A 19,492-nucleotide genomic window follows, 5' to 3' on the forward strand; every position below is an offset into this window, starting at 1 on the left:
ATTCACGTGTTCGATATCAGTTCCCCCTCAACTGCTAAAATTATTCCAGTTTCACTCACATCTATTCATTGAAGTGCAGATCTTGACACTTTCTCACACCTTAAAGAAATGCAAATTGGCAGTTCAGAGGAGCCTACAGTACTTGTTCTTGCAGCAAAAACAGAGCTGAACCAGCACTTAGCCCTCTGGGATCACTTGCAGATGTGATCACACAAAGGGAGCTCTTGTGAAAGCGACATGCACGTGCACCAAGCAAGAACAGCCTGCACGTGAATTGAAGACCACATATAAAATCCTGCACTTGAGTATCCCTAGGTACTTAGTAACGTGTATTTCTACCCTCAGTCAGAAGCTTAAAATATCTGTTTAAATATTTGTTTAAAAAGCCTGCTCCTGGACTATTTTAATGACTTTTTAAAAATTATTGATTTTATGGTTTTTTTACTTTTAATGTATTTTTTAAATGTTGTTAGCCGCCCTGAGCCCATCTGTGGGAAGGGCGGGGTATAAATCAAATCAAATCAAATCAAATCAAATCAAATCAAATCAAATCAAATCAAATCAAATCAAATCAAATCAAATCAAATCAAATCAAATCAAATCAAATCAAATCAAATCAAATCAAATCAAATCAAATCAAATGCCACTCTAAGCAGTTAGAACAGCAGGATTTGAGTCCAGTGGCACCTTAGAGACCAACAAGATTTGTCAAAGGCATAAGCTTTTGAGAATCCAAGCTCCTTTCTAAGATACCTGAAACTATTCTAAGTGGTCTTACACTCTTCTAAACCCAATAGAAAGATGTACCTCTGCTTAGGATGCACTGATGAGCCCTAATCTATTACCCTCTATAATTAGGATTGCTGGGTAATCCATTGAACGATAACTGCTCTTGCATTTTTACACCTTTTAAAATGATCTTTGGGAGGAAAAGTTGATGTATCATGATCCATTAAAGGGGAATTCCTTATCATCCAAGTAATTAATGCCTGTTAAAAGCAAAGCATTAGTTTCACCAAGAAAGAAAATTCCGTGGGGGGAAAGCGGCAGATTATAAAGTTCGATGACCACGTTAGGAAAAGAAACGTCTGGGTAACCGTGTTTAGAGGCACTGCTGGTTACTTCAGCAAGCTGATTCTATATATTTAAGAGATGCTAAACTGGCATCACAGGAGCTTTCTAATTAAGTGGAAAGAAAAAGCATAAACGGTCTAGTCACTCTGGAACCGAGTTGATTCTTGAGCCTAGGAGGGTGGCTGTCCTCTTAAGGAAATGTGGGTGGTTAATATGTACTTCACCACCAACGTTGTGTCGTAAAGCACCCCAAGAGCAATGATTGGATAGTATAGCCTTCAAGTAGAGTTTAAAGCCCAGCAAGTTCAAAGGTGACAAGCAGAGCTTCGACTGGAGTAGTTGCAGTGATATGGTGGAGAAATCCAAGATCCTGAAGGTTGTGCCTTCCTTGGAAGTCAAGGTAGGAGATTATTGAACATAATCACCAGCTGTCATGTTGATTAGCTATTTCATTAGTTAAAATTATGTCCAGTTTTCTTCCATGGATTTCAAGATAATAGGATTCTTATGTGTTGACTAGATTCAGTCCTACTTAGCTTCTTCAATAAGATTGCTAGACTATGCATCTCATATCTTGGGAATCTTTACACCATTCAAATCAGACTGAGCCCCAGTAGGCATTGCTACGATAACTGCAATTGAGATAGTGCACTTAGGAATGAAGGATTTCTTCACAGTAGTCGGTGAGGCTGCTCATGAGTCAAAGAGCTGCAAGAAATAGATGGCAGTCAATGTGATCATAATATTTGCTTATCAAATTTTGATTGTAAAAATCAGATATAAATCCTATATTCAGATTTTTTTTCTCTTGAAAACGATTCCTAGTCATTTTCTGTTTAAAAGTTGTATTCAAATGGCAATTAGAAAGATTGAGTGGGCTGGTAATCTTTCAGTGTGCTCGTACTATTACTGTAATTGAAGGGCCTTGAATTTCAGGTCAGTTTTTCTAATTGTTTGGGAAAGGCAACATAAAAATGGAACTTTTGTAAATACAGTTTAGGCAGTCAATCTTTGTTTGAAGGAAGGGTGGGGCTAAAAGACCAACCGTAATCTGCAACAGAGATTTGTTCATTTATTTACGTCATGTATATCTTGCCTTTCTTCCCAATGGAAATGCAATGCAGCTTACATCATTCTCCTTTCTTCCATTTTAGCCTTACAACAACCTTGTGAGTAGGTTAGGCTGGGAGTGTGCGGCTGGCCCAAGGTCACCCAGTAAGCTTCCTTGGCAGAGTGGGGGTCAAACCTGGGTCTGTCATATCCTAGTCTGACACTCTAACCACCACACCACACTGGTTTCCCCAGCAGTTAGAATCAACACCTAATGGGGAACATAAGGCGTGTCTACCATTGGATGCTGATATGCTGAGATGGAAATTTGGGACATTTTAATAATAATAATAAATAATAATAACATTCGATTTATATACCACCCTTCAGGACAACTTAATGCCCACTCAGAGCGGTTTATAAAGTATGCCATTATTATCTCTACAACAAACACCCTGTGAGGTGGGTGGGGCTGAGAGAGCTCCTAGAAGCTGTGACTCACCCAAGGTCACCCAGCTGGCTTCAAGCAGAGGAGCGGGGAATCAAACCCGGTTCTCCAGATTACAGTCCTGCGCGCTTACTACTACACCAAACTGGCTCTGAATTACAGTTCAGTTTTATTATTTCCACACTAGCAATAACGCAGACCAGGTGGGGGTACCAGGTTCTCTGCTGTGGGTGGAGGATCCCCTGCTCCTAGCCTTTGCCCCCTGCTGCCACTCACCTGGCTGGCAGTGTGGGGTGGGAAGCCTGGGGAATGGGCCTGGGAGCCCAAAAACCTCCTGGGCCAGTGCTCAGTGGGCACGCTCCTCCCTGCCTCAATGATGGCACTTCCTTAAGTGACATCATTGCGTCCGTTGGCGGGCATTTTCCTCCACTTCACAGGGGCCCATGGCTTCCCTGGAACAAACCTCAGAGGTTTTCTTTTCTATCAGCTACCTCTGAGAAAATCTGTCACAAACCAACAATCTTACAAACAGGATTTTTTACCCCATTCAGTTCAACACATGGACTCCATGTTTGTGGTCTTTTGGACCCCAAGAGATGTCTATTAGTATTCCAGGATTTTAAAACAAGAATCATACAGGAACATTAAATGATTAACAATGAACTACTTACCAAGTTTCGAGAGGAATGAGGTAGTTTACAAAGCTGTGCAGAGCTGTATAGAGTTGTCTAAGCCCAATCTCTTAGACAGAAATGACTGCATAGGATTGCTCTGGTCCTTACGGCTGTAGTTTTATTGTGGTTGGATTTATAATTATGTACTTACTTTTAGTCCCTTTATGTGTTATAGACCAGACCTGCTGATGAAGATGAACAGAACAATTGTGTTTCTTTGCCTCGTGGCAATAGCCTGGGCAGCCCCAGTAAGTCATTCCTAATGGTTTGCTTTAGTAAATATCAGAATTATTCACTGATGCAAATTAGCAATGAAGTCTGAGCATAGAACGAAATGAAGAAATTCTCATGCGAAGGCAATGGTTCATGTGCAAGAGCCTCTCTGAGTGCTTTATACTAGTTTAAAGGTACATGGAATGGCTCAGGGACACGTGTTACCACTTTCCTTCAGCTCAATGGCCTCAATTGGATTCACCTCCATCTGCCTTAATTTTTTTTAAAACCAAAACTTCCTAGTCATGGATCTCTTGGCTCATGTTTAGTTTGGCCTGATTGGAAGAATAATTACCCAAATTAAAATTGGTGACTTTTATGTTTTATGGAATTTCTAGTATCTGTCCTTTCCCCCAATTTTACAAATGCTTCCACTTCATTCCATACATTCCCAAATGTAATCTTTAAAAATCAGAAAAATTGCCTCAGACTATTACTGTGTGTTAGGGGTTTTTTTCCCCCAGTGAGATCAAACTGCTATTTCAGCTATATTCTCTGATTTTAACAGCTCTCTCACAATGAACATAGTGCCACTGGAGAAAATAAGGTAAGCTTATCTCTTCAAAATTTCTTGGGGTATGAACTGATTCTGCCAGTGTTAGTTTTCCTGTGATGGATTCAAGATCCTCTGAAAGTCTCTCTACACACACAAGACATCTTACACCAAGATGCTCAAGAGAAGGGAGACGCAATGTTAGCCGGGAAGAGTAATTTAAAAAGACAGAGCAGAAGGCAGAGATTGTTCCTCAGAGGGTTTGTTAATTTCATCTTTGCCTCCCCTTTGGGGAGAAGATGAAATTAACAAACCCTTTGAGGAGCAATCTCTGCCTCCAGCTCTGTCTTTTAAAACTACTCTTCCTGGCTAACATTGCGTCTCTCTTCACTTGAGCATCCTCGTGTAAGATGTCTCATGTAGAGAGATTCTCTTGATCTTTCAGAGGCATGACCCTCTTTTTCTGGATGTATTTGATGCTCCACATTCTCAAATTGCATTGGATTAAGCTGGCCTTTAAAATTGAAGGGGGGAGGCAAAAGGGAACAACACACTCATTAGGCTCCTCCTCAGGCATCTATCCCTGATGGAGTAAACAAAAAAAGGTCAGGTGATGTTATCTTTACACCCAACTGTGTCGTTTTGATCATGCCTTCCTTTGAAAAATGACGTTCAGCAATTCAGAGTCCACCCAGGCCTAATTTGGTACTTCCTGAAAAACTAATATTTAAAGAACAGTGGTTTTCCTGTCTGTGCCAAATTAAACTCCTGTTTTAGCTCTTGTCACAAGTTCTAGCACATAATGTGAAGCCTGAAAACAGCCCACCCATTGGCAATTGTCTTCGACACATCAGGTTCAGAAAAATCAACAGTGAACACCAGCCAAACATCAGCTCTCCTAGATTAGTCAATGGGGACTGTATGTGTGCATAATATGAATGTGTTAGCAAATAAATTACTGCACGTTAAAAGTAGTGTTCCTGGCACAAGAAACATTCAATTGCTAGACTGAGAGCTAACAGAATAAGGCAGATAGGTCGACATGGGTGCTTGTTTTGTTAGAAATGGTAATCAAATAAAAGATTAACCGTGTTTGTAAGCACAGTTACCACATTCTAAGCCCACCGATCTCACCCTGTTGAGGAGTCCCCTGTGAAACTCTGATTTGAAAGATATCATTTTCTTAATTGCTAGAAACCGTGAGCTTGTTGTGCCAATATAAAGAATAAGAAGGGTCTTGCAAGCTTTTATAAGGGTGAGGAGGTACCATCAGACATGCTGGCCTGAAGATATTAAAATCTTTTTTTTTGCTGGTATACAGTGCAATCCTAAGAAGTCAATGGGCTTAGGCGGATGCAACTCTGCTTGGAACTGTGCTGTTAATCTCCCTCCAGTTCCATACTTTGGGTGGTGGTAGTGGAGCACGGGCTGATATGGCTGATATTTCCCAAGTGTCAGGATCAAAGCTCACTGCAAACTTGTTTTTTATGGCTTGTTAATTTTAATGATAATTTTTTGCTGTTTTTATAATTTCATTGCATTGTTTTACTTGTATTGTTTTACTTGTTTTGTTTTATTGTATTGTTTTACTTGGAGAGCTGCTTGGAGTTTTACTTGGAGAAGCCGCATATACATTTTCCAAATAAATAAATTTTGATGGCACTGTTACAACAGTAAGAGAACAATCCTAAGAATATCTGCTCAGAAGTGAGTCCCATGTTATTCAGGAAGGATTACGCCCATGGAAGTTTTCTTAAAATTGCAACCAGAGTAATTTAGAGTGGTTTCCCCATAGAATCTAAAGCATGCAAAGCAGCTCTTAGGGTCAAGCTACAAGTGACAACTGACACTTGCCTGGCAAGTAAACAGACTCAGAGCCAAGCTACACATGACGAATGACACTTGAATGGCAAGTGGATTGAGTGGAGAGCAAGTGAACAGGGAGAAATACACTTGCCGTTCAAGTGTCATTCGTTATGTGTAGCTTGGCCCTCACGTGTATTCCTCCCTGTTCACTTGCTCTCTACTATGTGATCAAGTGGAATGCAAGTGGAGGGCAAGTGAACAGGGAGGAATACATGTGAGTCTGTTCACTTGCCAGGCAAGTGTCATTCGTCACTTGTAGCTCAACCCTTAGTCAATTGTAGCATGGTTCACGCAGAGGGGAATTTTTAACGAAATATCATATATTAAGTTTTTTCATATTTTTGTTTCTATTTGAAAGGCCTCATGACTGTGTATCTCTTTAAAGGATGTATCAATTGCAAGTAGCATCAGTGAACATTATGTTGTGAAGAATAACAAGGAAAGTTACGAACTCCAAATTTCAAGGAAAGTCAATGGAAATACCAGTCCCATCAGTGAAGGACACAGTGATGCTAAAAGTGAAGAAAGCGGAATAAAAAAATCCTACACTAGTGCAAGCCCAGTTGATGGAGCTGCTGATTTTGTTGAGGCCAATGAAAATGGGGATGGAAAAGCTGAAACCAGCCTTAACAATGTTAAAACACCTTCAAGTAAGACAAACAAAGTTGCCGATGGAAAAGGTGCTGGAAGGAAAAGTACTAATGGTAATACGGAAGATGAGATCTTTAGCTACTCACCCAATGGCACTGGAGGAGGAAATGTTCATTATGCAAGCAAAACAGAATTTTCTAGACTTGATCAAAATGATGAGAATAGCACAGATGGAGAGAATGCCAGTTCTAGAAATATAGCTGGAGACAGACATGATGATACTGCAAGCAGCCGTAGCAACCAAGTTCAAAACCTAACTAGTAAAAACGTAGGTGTGCCTGAAAGTAGTGAGCCTGAAGAAAATACAAGTCTAAAAGCTATGGGAAGCAAGATCTATGGAGAAAATGTGCAATGGACAGACATGAATGAAGGTGCCAGTGGTCATGGTGGAGATACATCTGAAGAAGGGTCTACTGATGGTTGGGGGGATGGAAACTCTGAAGAAACTAAGGATAAGACAGAAATTCACGATAATGGGAGCAAAAGTCAGACTCTTGATGGTACAGGAACAACCGATTCTAACAGGGGAGGAGATGGTGACCGAGATGACTTAGATGATTCTCTCAGCACCAGCGAGGAAGACAGTTCCGAAGAACATAAGAGCAGGAGTGCTGAAAATAGCGAAACTGTGGAGCTGTGTCACAAAGCAAAGAAGAATGAACATAGCAACTTTCAAAAGAGAAGGAATCGAGTTCTGCGTTGGAAGGGCACTGGTAAAGTGAGTTAGACATAGAATTATTATTTTGGTCTATTTTTGTGAGCTCATTGCTAGCTTTGGACAGGATCTTGGGAGGACTTAGTGATTTTTATATCGCTGCTTATATAAGCAGAACGATCTTTATGTGACATATGAACTCTGTGTTGGAGCCAATGTTTCCCTTCTGCTAAGTCATTCTCAGCCAGAAGAAGTCTTTCGCTGTCTGAAGAAGACTTAGGGGAAACTAGTCCTTGGATCTAGTTCTCTAGATTGGATCTAACAAGCTTTTCCACTGGTGAAAAAGGATGAGGAGTCCCCTTTGACCACCAAAAAGGCTATAATGGACCTGCATGAACAAAAGCTATGTAGTTGTGAAGGTTGTAATAAAGAAAGGAATTGAGTGAGATTGAGCGAAAATGCTGGCTGGAAACAACCCTCTGTCTTTGACAGCTATTTTGTGCATCTGTGTTATTCTGTGGGAATTATTATTATTATTATTATTATTATTTATTAGATTTATAGTCCGCCCTCCCCACAAATGGGCTCAGAGTGGATCACAGCATACAAATAAAAACACATTGATAAAACAGTATAATGATAAAAGCCAGATTTAGGGGCATAAAAACAAACTCTGTACCATGTTCCTAATATCCCAGGGCGGGATTCACTTCACCCTTCCCTGTCAACCATAAGGGGAAGAGAGGGGAGGAGGCAGGAGTTGGTGAGTGATTTGCCACCATTCCTACATGGGGCAGATTACTCATATAGGCCCCCCCCCCGAATAGGAGAGAGGCAGGGAGGCCAATCAGTGGATCTGAATCAAGGTCATGATTCCCTTCTTAATTATAGAAACATCATCTACATTTCAGCATCAGAACATGATTTATAAGCAATTTTGTCTGATTCCAATAGACCTTACTTCCAATCGTGTTTTAGAATCAGTAATTTTTTTAAGCCATGTGAACCCAAACAAGTTATACCAGTCATACAGCACTGAAATTCCGTATCCTCTTTGTCCATAGTACACTTTGTGGAAATGAATTCCATTCATAGGGCTGGGACCTACTTCCACACAATGTACATTATACTGTCTCGTTAGATTTCTATGTCTTTGTATGTACTCAGTGGCTGATGCTGAAGTCTATGGGGAAGAGGAGCAGTACCAGATATTCACTGTTCACATAATGTCAAATTTCAAGTTGAGCTGGGCTCTCCATGTAGAGGTGGTATTCATGGTGGCCTGGTTTGTGCATTCCTTTTCCCTCTGAAGGGAAGGAACCACGTCAATCAGGTATTCATATGTACCACCACATGGAAGACACACCTCAGCCATAACATATGGGCACAATCCTCTTTCACCATGCACAGTGGTGCACTTCTCAGGTGAGCTTATTTTAGAAGGTCTGCTTACCTGTTGTGCTGGTGCTCCTATTTACTAGAATGTGGCAACATTTCCTGTCATTACAACTATGTGTTCCAGGAGCCCACTTGTGAGAGGATGTGCTGTCCACAGTGCTCCTGATAGGCATGGTTTCCAGTTTGTGTGATGTGAAATTTTCTATGCACATGCAGCTTTTGGACACATTACCCAAACCCCTGATAAATCCAGTGGTCAGTTCATATGTACCAAAGCTGTAGGCATATGCAAAATACATTCAGTGTCATTGTACTGTGGATCTAACATCTGAAAAGGCCTAGTATCTCACCCAGGGCTTATTTCGAGGGGGAACACACAGGAATGCAGTTCCGGCAGTTCCCCAAAGAGGTCACATGTCAAGTGGCCCCACCCACCTGACACTCAGCCATTTTGGGCCCATTTCATCCTGGATTGGGGCCAAAATGGCCCAGATTGGGCCTCTGACGGGTGGTGGATCACTCTCCTGTTCAGCAGCAGCCCAGTCCTGACCATTTTGGGCCCCTTTTCGACCATTTTCAGCCCCTTTTTGCCATTTTGGGCCCAATTTCGGCCCTGAATGGCCAGGATTGGGCCCAAAACAGCCAGGATACGTGATGTCAGGGGGTGTGGCATATGCAAATCAGTTATGCTAATGACACATTTCTGGTAATGTCAAGGGACGTGGCATATGCTAATGAGTTATGCTAATGTGTTATGCTAATGAGTTCCTCAAGCTCTTTTTCTACGACATGACCCCTGATCTCACCCAAATGCTGTAAAGCAGCAGGGGGCGTACAGTAATGTTCAAGCAAGGAGGCAGTGAATGGGAGGATGGACTCTTCTGTCACTTCACGCTCTCAGCTCTGCTGCACTACACTGCTGTATAATATTCTAGCACAGCCCATGTTCTTTAGTGGCATCAAATCTAGCTGAATGCAAACAAAACAGCTTCAGTAATGTTCTGATTGCTCTCATAAATCTACAAATGAAAACTACATTGAATATTGCGTGTTTTTTTATGTTTTCAGTTTGCTTTCAAAGGCTTTGTGCTCCTTGATTTGCTTTCATTTATGCTCCTCTTTCCTCTCTGTCTTCAGGGCAATAGCAGCCACAAAAAGGAAGGAATCGCTGGGAACCATGGCATCGCAGATGGTATCTTGGACGGTAAAAGGAGGAAGATCCTCCGTGATGAAAGGAAAGTCATAGGAGGGCTTACTAAGATGAACAGCTCTCAAGATGCCAGAAAACATAGGAACAAACCTAGAGACTCCAGTGACATCAGCAAAGAAGATGAGAACAATGATGGTTATAGTTTTAGTAATGAACTTATGCAAGGAGATGACCCCAATGCAAGCCATGCAGCCGAAGACTCTGAGAACAGTGAAAAAGATGAAGAAGAGAGTAACAGTGAGGACAAGAGCAATGACCACTCAGACAGCAATGATGAAGACAGTGGCAGTCAACCACACAGCAAGGAGACTGAGAGTGGCAGTCAATCAGCAAGTAGTGCTAGCAAATCTGATAGCAGTGATGCCAGATCTGACAGCAGCAGTGAGAGTGATAGCAAATCTGGTAGCAGTCAAAGCAACTCTGACAGCAGCAGTGAAAGCAAATCTGACAGCAGCAGTGAGAGCAAATCTGACAGCAGCAGTGAGAGCAAATCTGAGAGCAGTGAGGGCAAATCTGACAGCAGCAGTGAGGGCAAATCTGACAGCAGCAGTGAGGGCAAATCTGACAGCAGCAGTGAGAGCAAATCTGACAGCAGCAGTGAGAGCAAATCTGACAGCAGTGAAAGCAAATCTGATAGCAGCAGTGAAGGCAAACCTAACAGCAGCAGTGAGAGCAAACCTAACAGCAGCAGTGAGGGCAAATCTGACAGCAGCAGTGAAAGCAAATCTGACAGCAGCAGTGAGGGCAAATCTGACAGCAGCAGTGAGAGCAAATCTGACAGCAGTGAAGGCAAATCTGACAGCAGCAGTGAAAGCAAATCTGACAGCAGCAGTGAGGGCAAATCTGACAGCAGCAGTGAAAGCAAATCTGACAGCAGCAGTGAGGGCAAATCTGACAGCAGCAGTGAGGGCAAATCTGACAGCAGTGAAGGCAAATCTGACAGCAGCAGTGAAGGCAAATCTGACAGCAGCAGTGAAAGCAAATCTGACAGCAGCAGTGAGGGCAAATCTGACAGCAGCAGTGAAAGCAAATCTGACAGCAGCAGTGAGGGCAAATCTGACAGCAGCAGTGAGGGCAAATCTAGCAGCAGCAGTGAGGGCAAATCTGACAGCAGCAGTGAAAGCAAATCTGACAGCAGCAGTGAGGGCAAATCTGACAGCAGCAGTGAGGGCAAATCTAGCAGCAGCAGTGAGGGCAAATCTGACAGCAGCAGTGAAAGCAAATCTGACAGCAGCAGTGAGAGCAATGACTCAGAGAGCAGTGAAAGCAAAAGTCAAGCTGTTAGCAGTGAAAATGACAGCCGATCAGGCACTGATAATGATGCTAGTGATAATGAGTCAAAGAGCAATGAAAGCAACAGCCAATCAGCAAATCATTCTGACAGTGGGACAGCCTCTATGAGTGACGAAAGTGATACTGATGGCAGCGATGTGGCAGAAACAACAGAAAACACAAGTGACAGTGATTCTGCAGAGAACAAGGACAGCAATGGTGGCTCACCTTCAGGCACTGTGGACAGTGAAAGCGAATCCATAAGTGAAGGCAGTGAGAGCAATGACTCAACCAGTGATTATTAATCCAAAGTGAACAGAACCAACTGGAAATAAACTTATGGGAAATGGCAATGGCTATGAAAGAAAACATGAACAAAGTTATAGAAGCAAAGAGCCAACTCAGCTAATTCATAGACTTACACACCGTGGGGAGGGCATGTTATGTATCCCTTAGCTTGCCATGCTGGCCCAAATGCCACTGGCCAGCCATGCAGTGGCATCATGTGCATATTTTGCCAAATCCAGTTTGTAGTCTCCATATGTATAACATCTATACACATTGGATTTGGACCTGTTACATGTTAAATCACTGCATGGCTGGCCTCTTGTTCTGGAAAAGTGGGGTGCACCAAGAGGGAGATAAAGGACATCGTCCACCTTGCATCTGGGGCCAAGTATTAATGGTCTTGGCAGGGAGAGCAGTCCTAAGCATGTTTATCTGGGAGTAGCAGCCTTTGAAATAAATGGGAATTCCAAGGAAGTATATTTAGGATGGGCTCCAAGTCACATCGGAGTGATTCTAAGAGCCAAGCTAGACGTGACAAATTACACTTGAATGGCAAGTGAACAGACTGAGGGCCAAGCTACAAGTGACGAATGACACTTGAACGGCAAGTGGATCGAGTGGAGTGCAAGTGAACAGGGAGAAATACACTTGCCATTCAAGTGTCATTCGTCACTTGTAGCTTGGCCCTCACGTATTCCTCCCTGTTCACTTGTGCTCTACGTGGAGCGCAAGTGAACAGGGAGGAATACATGTGAGTCTGTTCACTTGCCATTCAAGTGTAATTCGTCACGTCTAGCTTGGCCCTAGGACAAGAAGCACTATCCAGTTCGGTCAGACATGAAGAAAGGATATGTTGTGTTCATTGAATGCTTTAAAATATGGTGCTAATGTTGCAATAAATTATACCTCATCTTCACACAATGGATATCTGATTGTTGGTAAATGGCAAACGACATGTCCAGATATAAATGTTACTACCTCGAAGGATTTACAGTGAGTTCCCATGTCCTTCACTTCATCACCACATGAAGCGATGGCTCATATGAATGAATGAGCCATTATGGCTAAAAATCACCAGGTAAACATATATTGGTCTGATCTTCTTGGTGTACTAGGTCAATGTCATGACTCTAGAACTGCACTCTTAGAAATTACCCTTGCCTTGAGCGTAAACTGTAAAATAAACATTATTTTTCACTTTGTCCAATGCATTTTTCTTAGGAATGGGTTTCTCCAGTTTTGGCTATTGTTTCAAAAGTACATCCCATAAAGGGATGGTATTAAGACATAGAAATATATGGGAGGACAAGAAGAAATACTGGTTGTCCTAAATCCAGCAGCTGGGATCCCAAAGTAACTTCTATTTGATATAAACCGGGGTGGGGCCACAGACTCTCTTCCGCTAAGTCTTCCTTTTCAGCATGATTTCAATCCAGTGGCACCTTAGAGACCAGCCAGATTTCCAGGGCATAAGCTTTCAAGCCAAAGCTCCTTTTTCTAGATAAAGAGAAGAATGGAAATCCTTGAGCTTTTTTATCCCAGTCAGGAGGTGAGAGGGGTGAAGCAAAGAAGGGAGAGTCCGAATGTAAATGTAAAGCCTGTGAGCTGGGGACAGATATTGGTGTTCTTGTGGATAATCATATGTGGCTTGAGAGAGAGAGAGAGAGAGAGAGAGAGAGAGAGAGAGAGAGAGAGAGAGAGAGAGAGAGAATAGCCCCCAGCATAGTCTCCCAAATTAGCACCTCTGAAAACATCAGCCAAGAATAGAAAAGCCAATAGAGTGCATTGTTTAGAGTGTCACACCAGGATCTGGGACACTTCAAAGACCCACTCTGGTAATTCGCTGGTAATTTTAAGATGGGTAGCCATGTTAATCTGTCTGTAGCAGCAGAAAAGAGCAAGAGATCAGTAGCCCATATAAGATTAATAAAATTTGTGGTAGGACATGAGTTTTTGTGAGTCATAGATACCTCAGATATCTGAAGAAGTGAGCTGTGGCTCACAAAAGTTCACGTCCTACTGCAAATTTTGTTAGTCTTATAGGTGCTACTGGACTTTTGTTCTTTTCTACTGGTGACTTTAAGACACTCGGTGTAACCTACCTCATAGAGATGTTGTGAGGATAAAATGTATTCTGTACTGAGATCCTTGGAGGAAGCATAGGATAAAAATCCAGTTGTTAGACAGGTTGGCCCCGTGTTAGACCAGAACCACATATGTGTTTACTCTCCAGTATGCCAGCACCACAGTTTTGGAGGGATAGATTATTTAGGATCAGTTTATTTATTTATTTATTAAACTATTTATACTCGCCTTTCCTCTTGGCTCAAAGCAACTTACAAGCAGTAATTAAAATGTTACATGTTAAAAACCAAATAAAATTAAAAACTCCAGGTATCACTGTCCCCCGTTAAAAGATGCTGGCTGCTCGTATCCCATGAAACGCCCTGCCAAACAAGCAAGCCTTACAGTGCATTCTAAAGACCTCCAACAAAAAGAATCCCCTCACTTATTCAGGGAGCCTATTCTGCCCAGGAGATGGAAAAATATTGCAGGAGGGCCATCCTGAGTAGGGGAACAGCCAACAGGTGGCACACAAGAGCGTATGGGAGGAGATGGTCCTTGAGACATTTACAAGGCCCAATTGTGAAGGACTTTAAAGGTCATTAGCTACCTGTTTAGAGCCTAGGACTGGCTGGTCCTGCCAGGCAACCAGCAGGAGACCCAGAGGGCAGAGCCATGAGGGGCAGCCATCAATGATGGTGTGACATTTCTGGATTTTCCTCTCTAGGATTGCCTCTGTGGGAATCACTGGCAACTCTATAGTAAAACCATAGAGTTTCCATTGATTCCTAGAGATGCGTGACATCACTTCCAGGATTTCTCAGAAATGACATCATGCCATACGCCTGACAACCTTTTCTAAAAATAATTCTCCTGCCACCACTATGAATGGCAATAGTAAATGTGAGCTGGGAGTGGGGGATCCCCCAACCTCATATGGCGTATGGCATCCCTATTATTACCCTCAGATTCCTGTGTACCTTTGGTCCCTGATGTATTGGCATGCAAGCTTCTCTTATCTGTTTCATCCTCCTTGGCCAGTTGTTTGCCTCCTCCCCTGCTTGTAGCAGACACCTTCCTCACACTAAGAAGGCAGTTTATGGATGGAACATCATAAATGCCCCTCATAAGTCCAAGGCACTGCCTGCACCAGAGTGGATGTGTCAGGCTCTGGATGCCAGTATATTGCAGACAGATCCCTAGATCATTCTAGCAAGACACAGGTCCTTGGTTAAATGACTTTTATCCAGAAATCAGATCTTTTCCATATTCAGGTTCAAAGGTCTACTTAGGAGTAAGGTAAGCATCTAAGTAGCTTGACTAGGAGTTTGACAAGAATGGCAACATGGGAAAAATACATCTGTTTTCTACCCTGCTTTTCTTCCCCCTCTCAATTCCCAAACAATCCCTTGCTGCTTTTTCGGTGTGAGAACATTTTGCATATTTGTGCTATCATGCTGCGCCACTAAGAAGAAAGACATATCATAGTCCGAGGGGAAGTCCAAGGTCGTAAATAGTAGAGCTCAACAGATAGCCGCCTGTGAAAGCCCGAGAAACTGTTAGAATACTAGCAACAGGAAATTGAGTTATACCAGGATCATGGTTACAATAACTGGCATTAGAACATAAGCACCAGAATTAACATTGGCATGGATGAATGGGTACAGACATACATGACAGGATGCCAACTGGGTGGGAGCCTGGAAAACTACCAGAACATGAGTCAGAAGCGGTTGACAGACTGATGGCCCCTCCATGCTCTGGAGAGATACAGAGATCATGAGGTTCCCTGAGAAAACCAGGTCATCAGGTAATATTGACCTATAGTCTATCCCAGATAGGATCCATCAAACCTCTCCCAACATATTGTTCTACCTCCAGACAAACCATTAAGCCATTGTTTTTGAGAGCAAGACGTCAAGCTTGCCTCAGGGAACATTTTGGCCTACAAGTGGGTTCCCCAGCCATGTGTTGTGGATCCATACACCCACCCTCAAGTTTGCTTCTCGCTTCCATACACCCACCTTCAAGTTTGCTTCTCACTGTGAAACGCTGGTCATTTTGTTGCCTTCGTGGATCTCTGCTCTTCAAGACTGGCAATTATTGTCCTCTCGGAAATTGCTTTCTCCCGCTTTCCTCCCTGCTTTTTCTAGTTAGACTTGTATGCATGCTGTGTGTGATTTTCTGCACATCTGCCTTTTATTTCTCTTTAATAAAAAAACCCTTTCCAGTTGAACATCTGCCTGATTTATTTGAGAGTTTTCTAAGGGAATAATCCTCATAGACATAGGTGGAGAATCCCAGTTATCCCCTCTCGCTTGTCTCTTTGAAGCTAATTCCCCCAACTAATTAAGGAGACCTCCTATTTGGGTAACACTTGCTGTGAGGCATGTCTGGAATCTTGCTCAGTACAGCACGTTGCGGAGAGTATGAGGGACCAGAGTGAGGGAAGAATAGGGGGAAGAAACCACTGGGAAGGCAAAGGCACTCTCAGAATCTCGGTTTCAACCTGGCTACCTGGCCTCAAGTGACCTATCTACCTGTGAAAGACATGCCACTTCCTGGCCCTGAGGTGGAGCCTTTTTGGACATATGTGCTCCCTTTATGTCTGCAACAAGATTTAAAAAAAAAACTTCTCAGTGCTTCATAAAACTTGGTTTTTCCAACATGGTTCGGAGAAGCCCTTTCTGAGCATCTATTCCTAACATTTCTTGTGGGTGTTAGGAGGAAGTGGCTGAGCCGTGTGTGGGGAAGTAGGGACGTTAACTGTTCCTATCACGGCTCTTCTTCGGCTTGAATAAGCTTTCCCTGCCTCCAGTTCCTCATGTCTCACCAACAGGATGTGGCAAAGTTTTATTTTCAGTCCCTAGCTGGATGCAGCAGGCTGTGTGAGTGTCCCCAACACATCACTTCAGTAGTCAGAGTGCATTTATTAGAGCAAGACTGGACTTTTCAGGAATTGGGGAGATAATGGCGAAGAAAACCAATAAAATGGCACTTTGCACAGTACAACAGCTAGTGTAGTTTATAGTTTACTGATCATAGCACTGGTGCTTAAACTGTGGTTTAGAAAATAACAAAGGAAAATACTGAAAATTTCTTTGAGGTTTTCACTCTGTGTTGAAGAAGCAACCCACTTTCATACTGAAACAGAAAAGCAGCTTGGCTCTTTGGTGGCACACAAGTAGCTGCAATGGAACTGCCCAAGAAAAATCTTGCTGTCTGCATGTTAGCTAGATCACATCCACAAAGGGCAAATTCAGCCATTTCTGATTGGGAAGCCATCCCAGCCATCCTCCCACAGTGTGGATTTCAAGGTCAGAAAAGATGACAGCCCATAAAGAATGTTGCTGAAGTCACACTTCTTGAAGCATCTCAGTACCATCGGTCTGCTTGTATAATCTGAAAATACATATATTAGCCGGAAACAAACTCCCTCTTGGGAACGACAGCCTCCTGCAATTGTTTATGCTCATAAACCTGCACGCATGTGAAATGGCATAAATTTAGAAATCCAAATGAACCCTTAGCGAGAACTCTCATTAAATGTAAACTAGTCTAGTCATTTGAGAACCACAGCTTATTTTTAGGGGAAATATCCATCTGGAGGCAGAAAGGGAAGCGGGGGAGTGCTGGATGCCTGGTGACACCTGATGACATCATCCTCTTCCTCAAGGCTGGTGATTGGTCCCCTTATCGCTGAAGCAGAGTTTAAATTCATGCACCGTCATGCAAGATAACCCAAAATCAGTGAAACTTGAGAAACATAGCCCTTCTCTGCTGCAGTGAAGCCATTAAAAAAAATTCCTGGAGCCAACCCCCTTGAGACACGCACAAAAGGTAAATACTTCCAAAGTTTTTCCTTGTTCTAATGTTGTTAAGAATGTATGCCCACACCTGGTGGCATGGGGTAAATGTTGTGTCTCAGAGTATCACAGAGACTTAGAAAAAGGTGTCTGAAGGCTGTAGAAAGAAAATGTTAAAGGATCTTGTTACCTGATCCTGCACATATTTAAAGGTAAAAGAGAGCAAGAGAGATTTTACAGGCTGTTTATACAGTAAGGGTGTTGATATTGAGAGCATCCGCGTGGAAGTGTTGAAACAAATCTAAAGGAAATGTGCAATGGTGGGGTGTTCTTTTTGCAAAGAAAAGAATTATACAAAGAAAATTTAACTCCCAAATTAATTGCCGCTTTGAATGTGTGCGTCTATGTATGTGTCGGGTGTTATATATAATGAAACTATGAACCTGCTTTACAGTGAGTCAGATCATGGGCTTATCTATCTCAGTGCATTTACTTTCACTAGCAGCAAATCTCCAGGGCCTGAATCTTTCTCAATTGTTATCTGTGATCTCCTACGGGGAGACATCGAGACTTGAATCTAAGAACTTGTGCATGCCTAACAAGTACTTTAACACTGAGGGCCAAGCGACAAGTGACGAATGACACTTGAAAGGCAAGTGAACAGACTCACGTGTATTCCTCCCTGTTCACTTGCTCTCTACTTTGTGATCAAGTGGAGTGCAAGTGGAGTGCAAGTGAACAGGGAGGAATACACGTGAGTCTGTTCACTTGCCATTCAAGTGTCATTCGTCACTTGTAGCTTGGCCCTGAGTTACAGCCCCTCCACTGGATAGGATACGGGTTCCCTTGTCTTTACTTTTCTGATTTTTGTTTAATTGTGTGTTGTTCCACTAGCTGAATAGATCAATGGACTTACTGCTGAGTCACACACACACACACACATATTGAGCATTGATTAACATATCACTTGATGTTGTTCAGCCACACGTGTTCCAGTAGTTGTTAGCTGATGCAAAAGCTTTAGCTGTGATGATTAATCTGTGTTGGCACATCCACACCCGCAAAACATCAACTGATGCTCTGGTCAATGAATGAGAAATACGCATTCGTGAACGAGCCATTAACAAAGCAGATGCCACGTGTGGCCCTCATGAAATAGCCCTTGATTTCTTAAGCACTTTGATGTATTTCCATGTGGCTGTTTGGAACTTCTTATGCTAACAAGGCCCGGAATTGCAAAGCAGGAAAGAAATGTCTTCATGGGTTCATTATACTGTTTAGTGACCTTTGACTGGAGGGAATTCTAAAAGAATGGTTGAAAAGTTGCTACCTGAGCGTGTTGTAAGAGCCAGGCCCATGGTTCAGTGGTAGAGCATCAGCTTTGCATGCAGAAGTTCCAGGTTCAATTCCCTGCATCTCCAGCTAAAAGGCGCACGTAGTAGGTGACGTGAAAGACTTCTGCCTGTGACCCTGGAGAGCCACTGCCAGTCAGTAGACAATGCTGACCATGGTAGACCAAAGATATAGTTCAGTATTAGGCAGCTTCATATGTTTGTTTATGTGCCAGGGTTAGCTCATCCATGAACAAGTGGTGCCTCTGACACTGGGTTATAGAAGGGATAGCCACCTCGCTCGATTTCTGCCAACCTCTACCTTTCACCCTACTTCACTGTCACCCCCTGAGAGCCAAAGGAAGTAATGCTTCTCATCTCTTTGTGCCTCCAAGTCTGTCTAAACCTATATATGTCCCTCTGGATTTCGTTCTCTCACAAGAGTTCAGGAAGTAGGGCATGAACAACTTGCCATACTGGTTTTGAAGAAAGCTGGGAGAGCCAGTTCCCAGAAGGGGACAGTGATGCCATCGGGGTACAAGCACAGGTTATCAACCTTAGGCAGCAAAATACCTTCACCTGCCACTGCAGGAGAAACACCAAACCATACTGCAAGGGAACATGTAACCTCCCTCCCCAACAATGAAGTCCCAAGGCAAATTTGAAACCACTGCGTACAAATGATCGATTTATTTTGAGCAATATCAGGGATTGCTCTATCACACTAGCCCTGATCAGTGCCTCGTCAGGTCCGGTGCTCCCTCCCCCAACAAAAAAAGAGGTGCTTTGATGTTCTCCCTCTCCCCTAAGTCCCAAATACCCAAGAGGTGCTGGTACACCATACCAGTGCATACACCCTGAAAAAAGCTAAAGAAATGTAAAATAAGGGGGAAACTCTGTTTTTCCATTTCTCCGATTGCCTAGTTCCCATACAGTTCA

The 19,492-nt window shown here is 42.8% G+C and overlaps 1 protein-coding gene across 1 annotated transcript; it reads left to right on the top strand.

The window, feature by feature from the left end:
* The first annotated feature begins 3,434 nt into the window (after positions 1–3,434).
* On the top strand, positions 3,435–11,369 carry DSPP (dentin sialophosphoprotein). The gene is made up of 6 exons (XM_054990399.1): positions 3,435–3,494; positions 4,028–4,066; positions 6,264–7,220; positions 7,323–7,328; positions 9,720–9,762; positions 9,823–11,369. The coding sequence occupies exons 1-6, from the start codon at positions 3,435–3,437 to the stop codon at positions 11,367–11,369; spliced, it is 2,652 nt and encodes an 883-aa protein (XP_054846374.1).
* The last annotated feature ends 8,123 nt before the right edge of the window (positions 11,370–19,492 follow it).

The sequence above is a fragment of the Eublepharis macularius genome, chromosome 10 (genome assembly GCF_028583425.1).
Source record: "Eublepharis macularius isolate TG4126 chromosome 10, MPM_Emac_v1.0, whole genome shotgun sequence".
Lineage (NCBI taxonomy): Eukaryota > Metazoa > Chordata > Lepidosauria > Squamata > Eublepharidae > Eublepharis > Eublepharis macularius.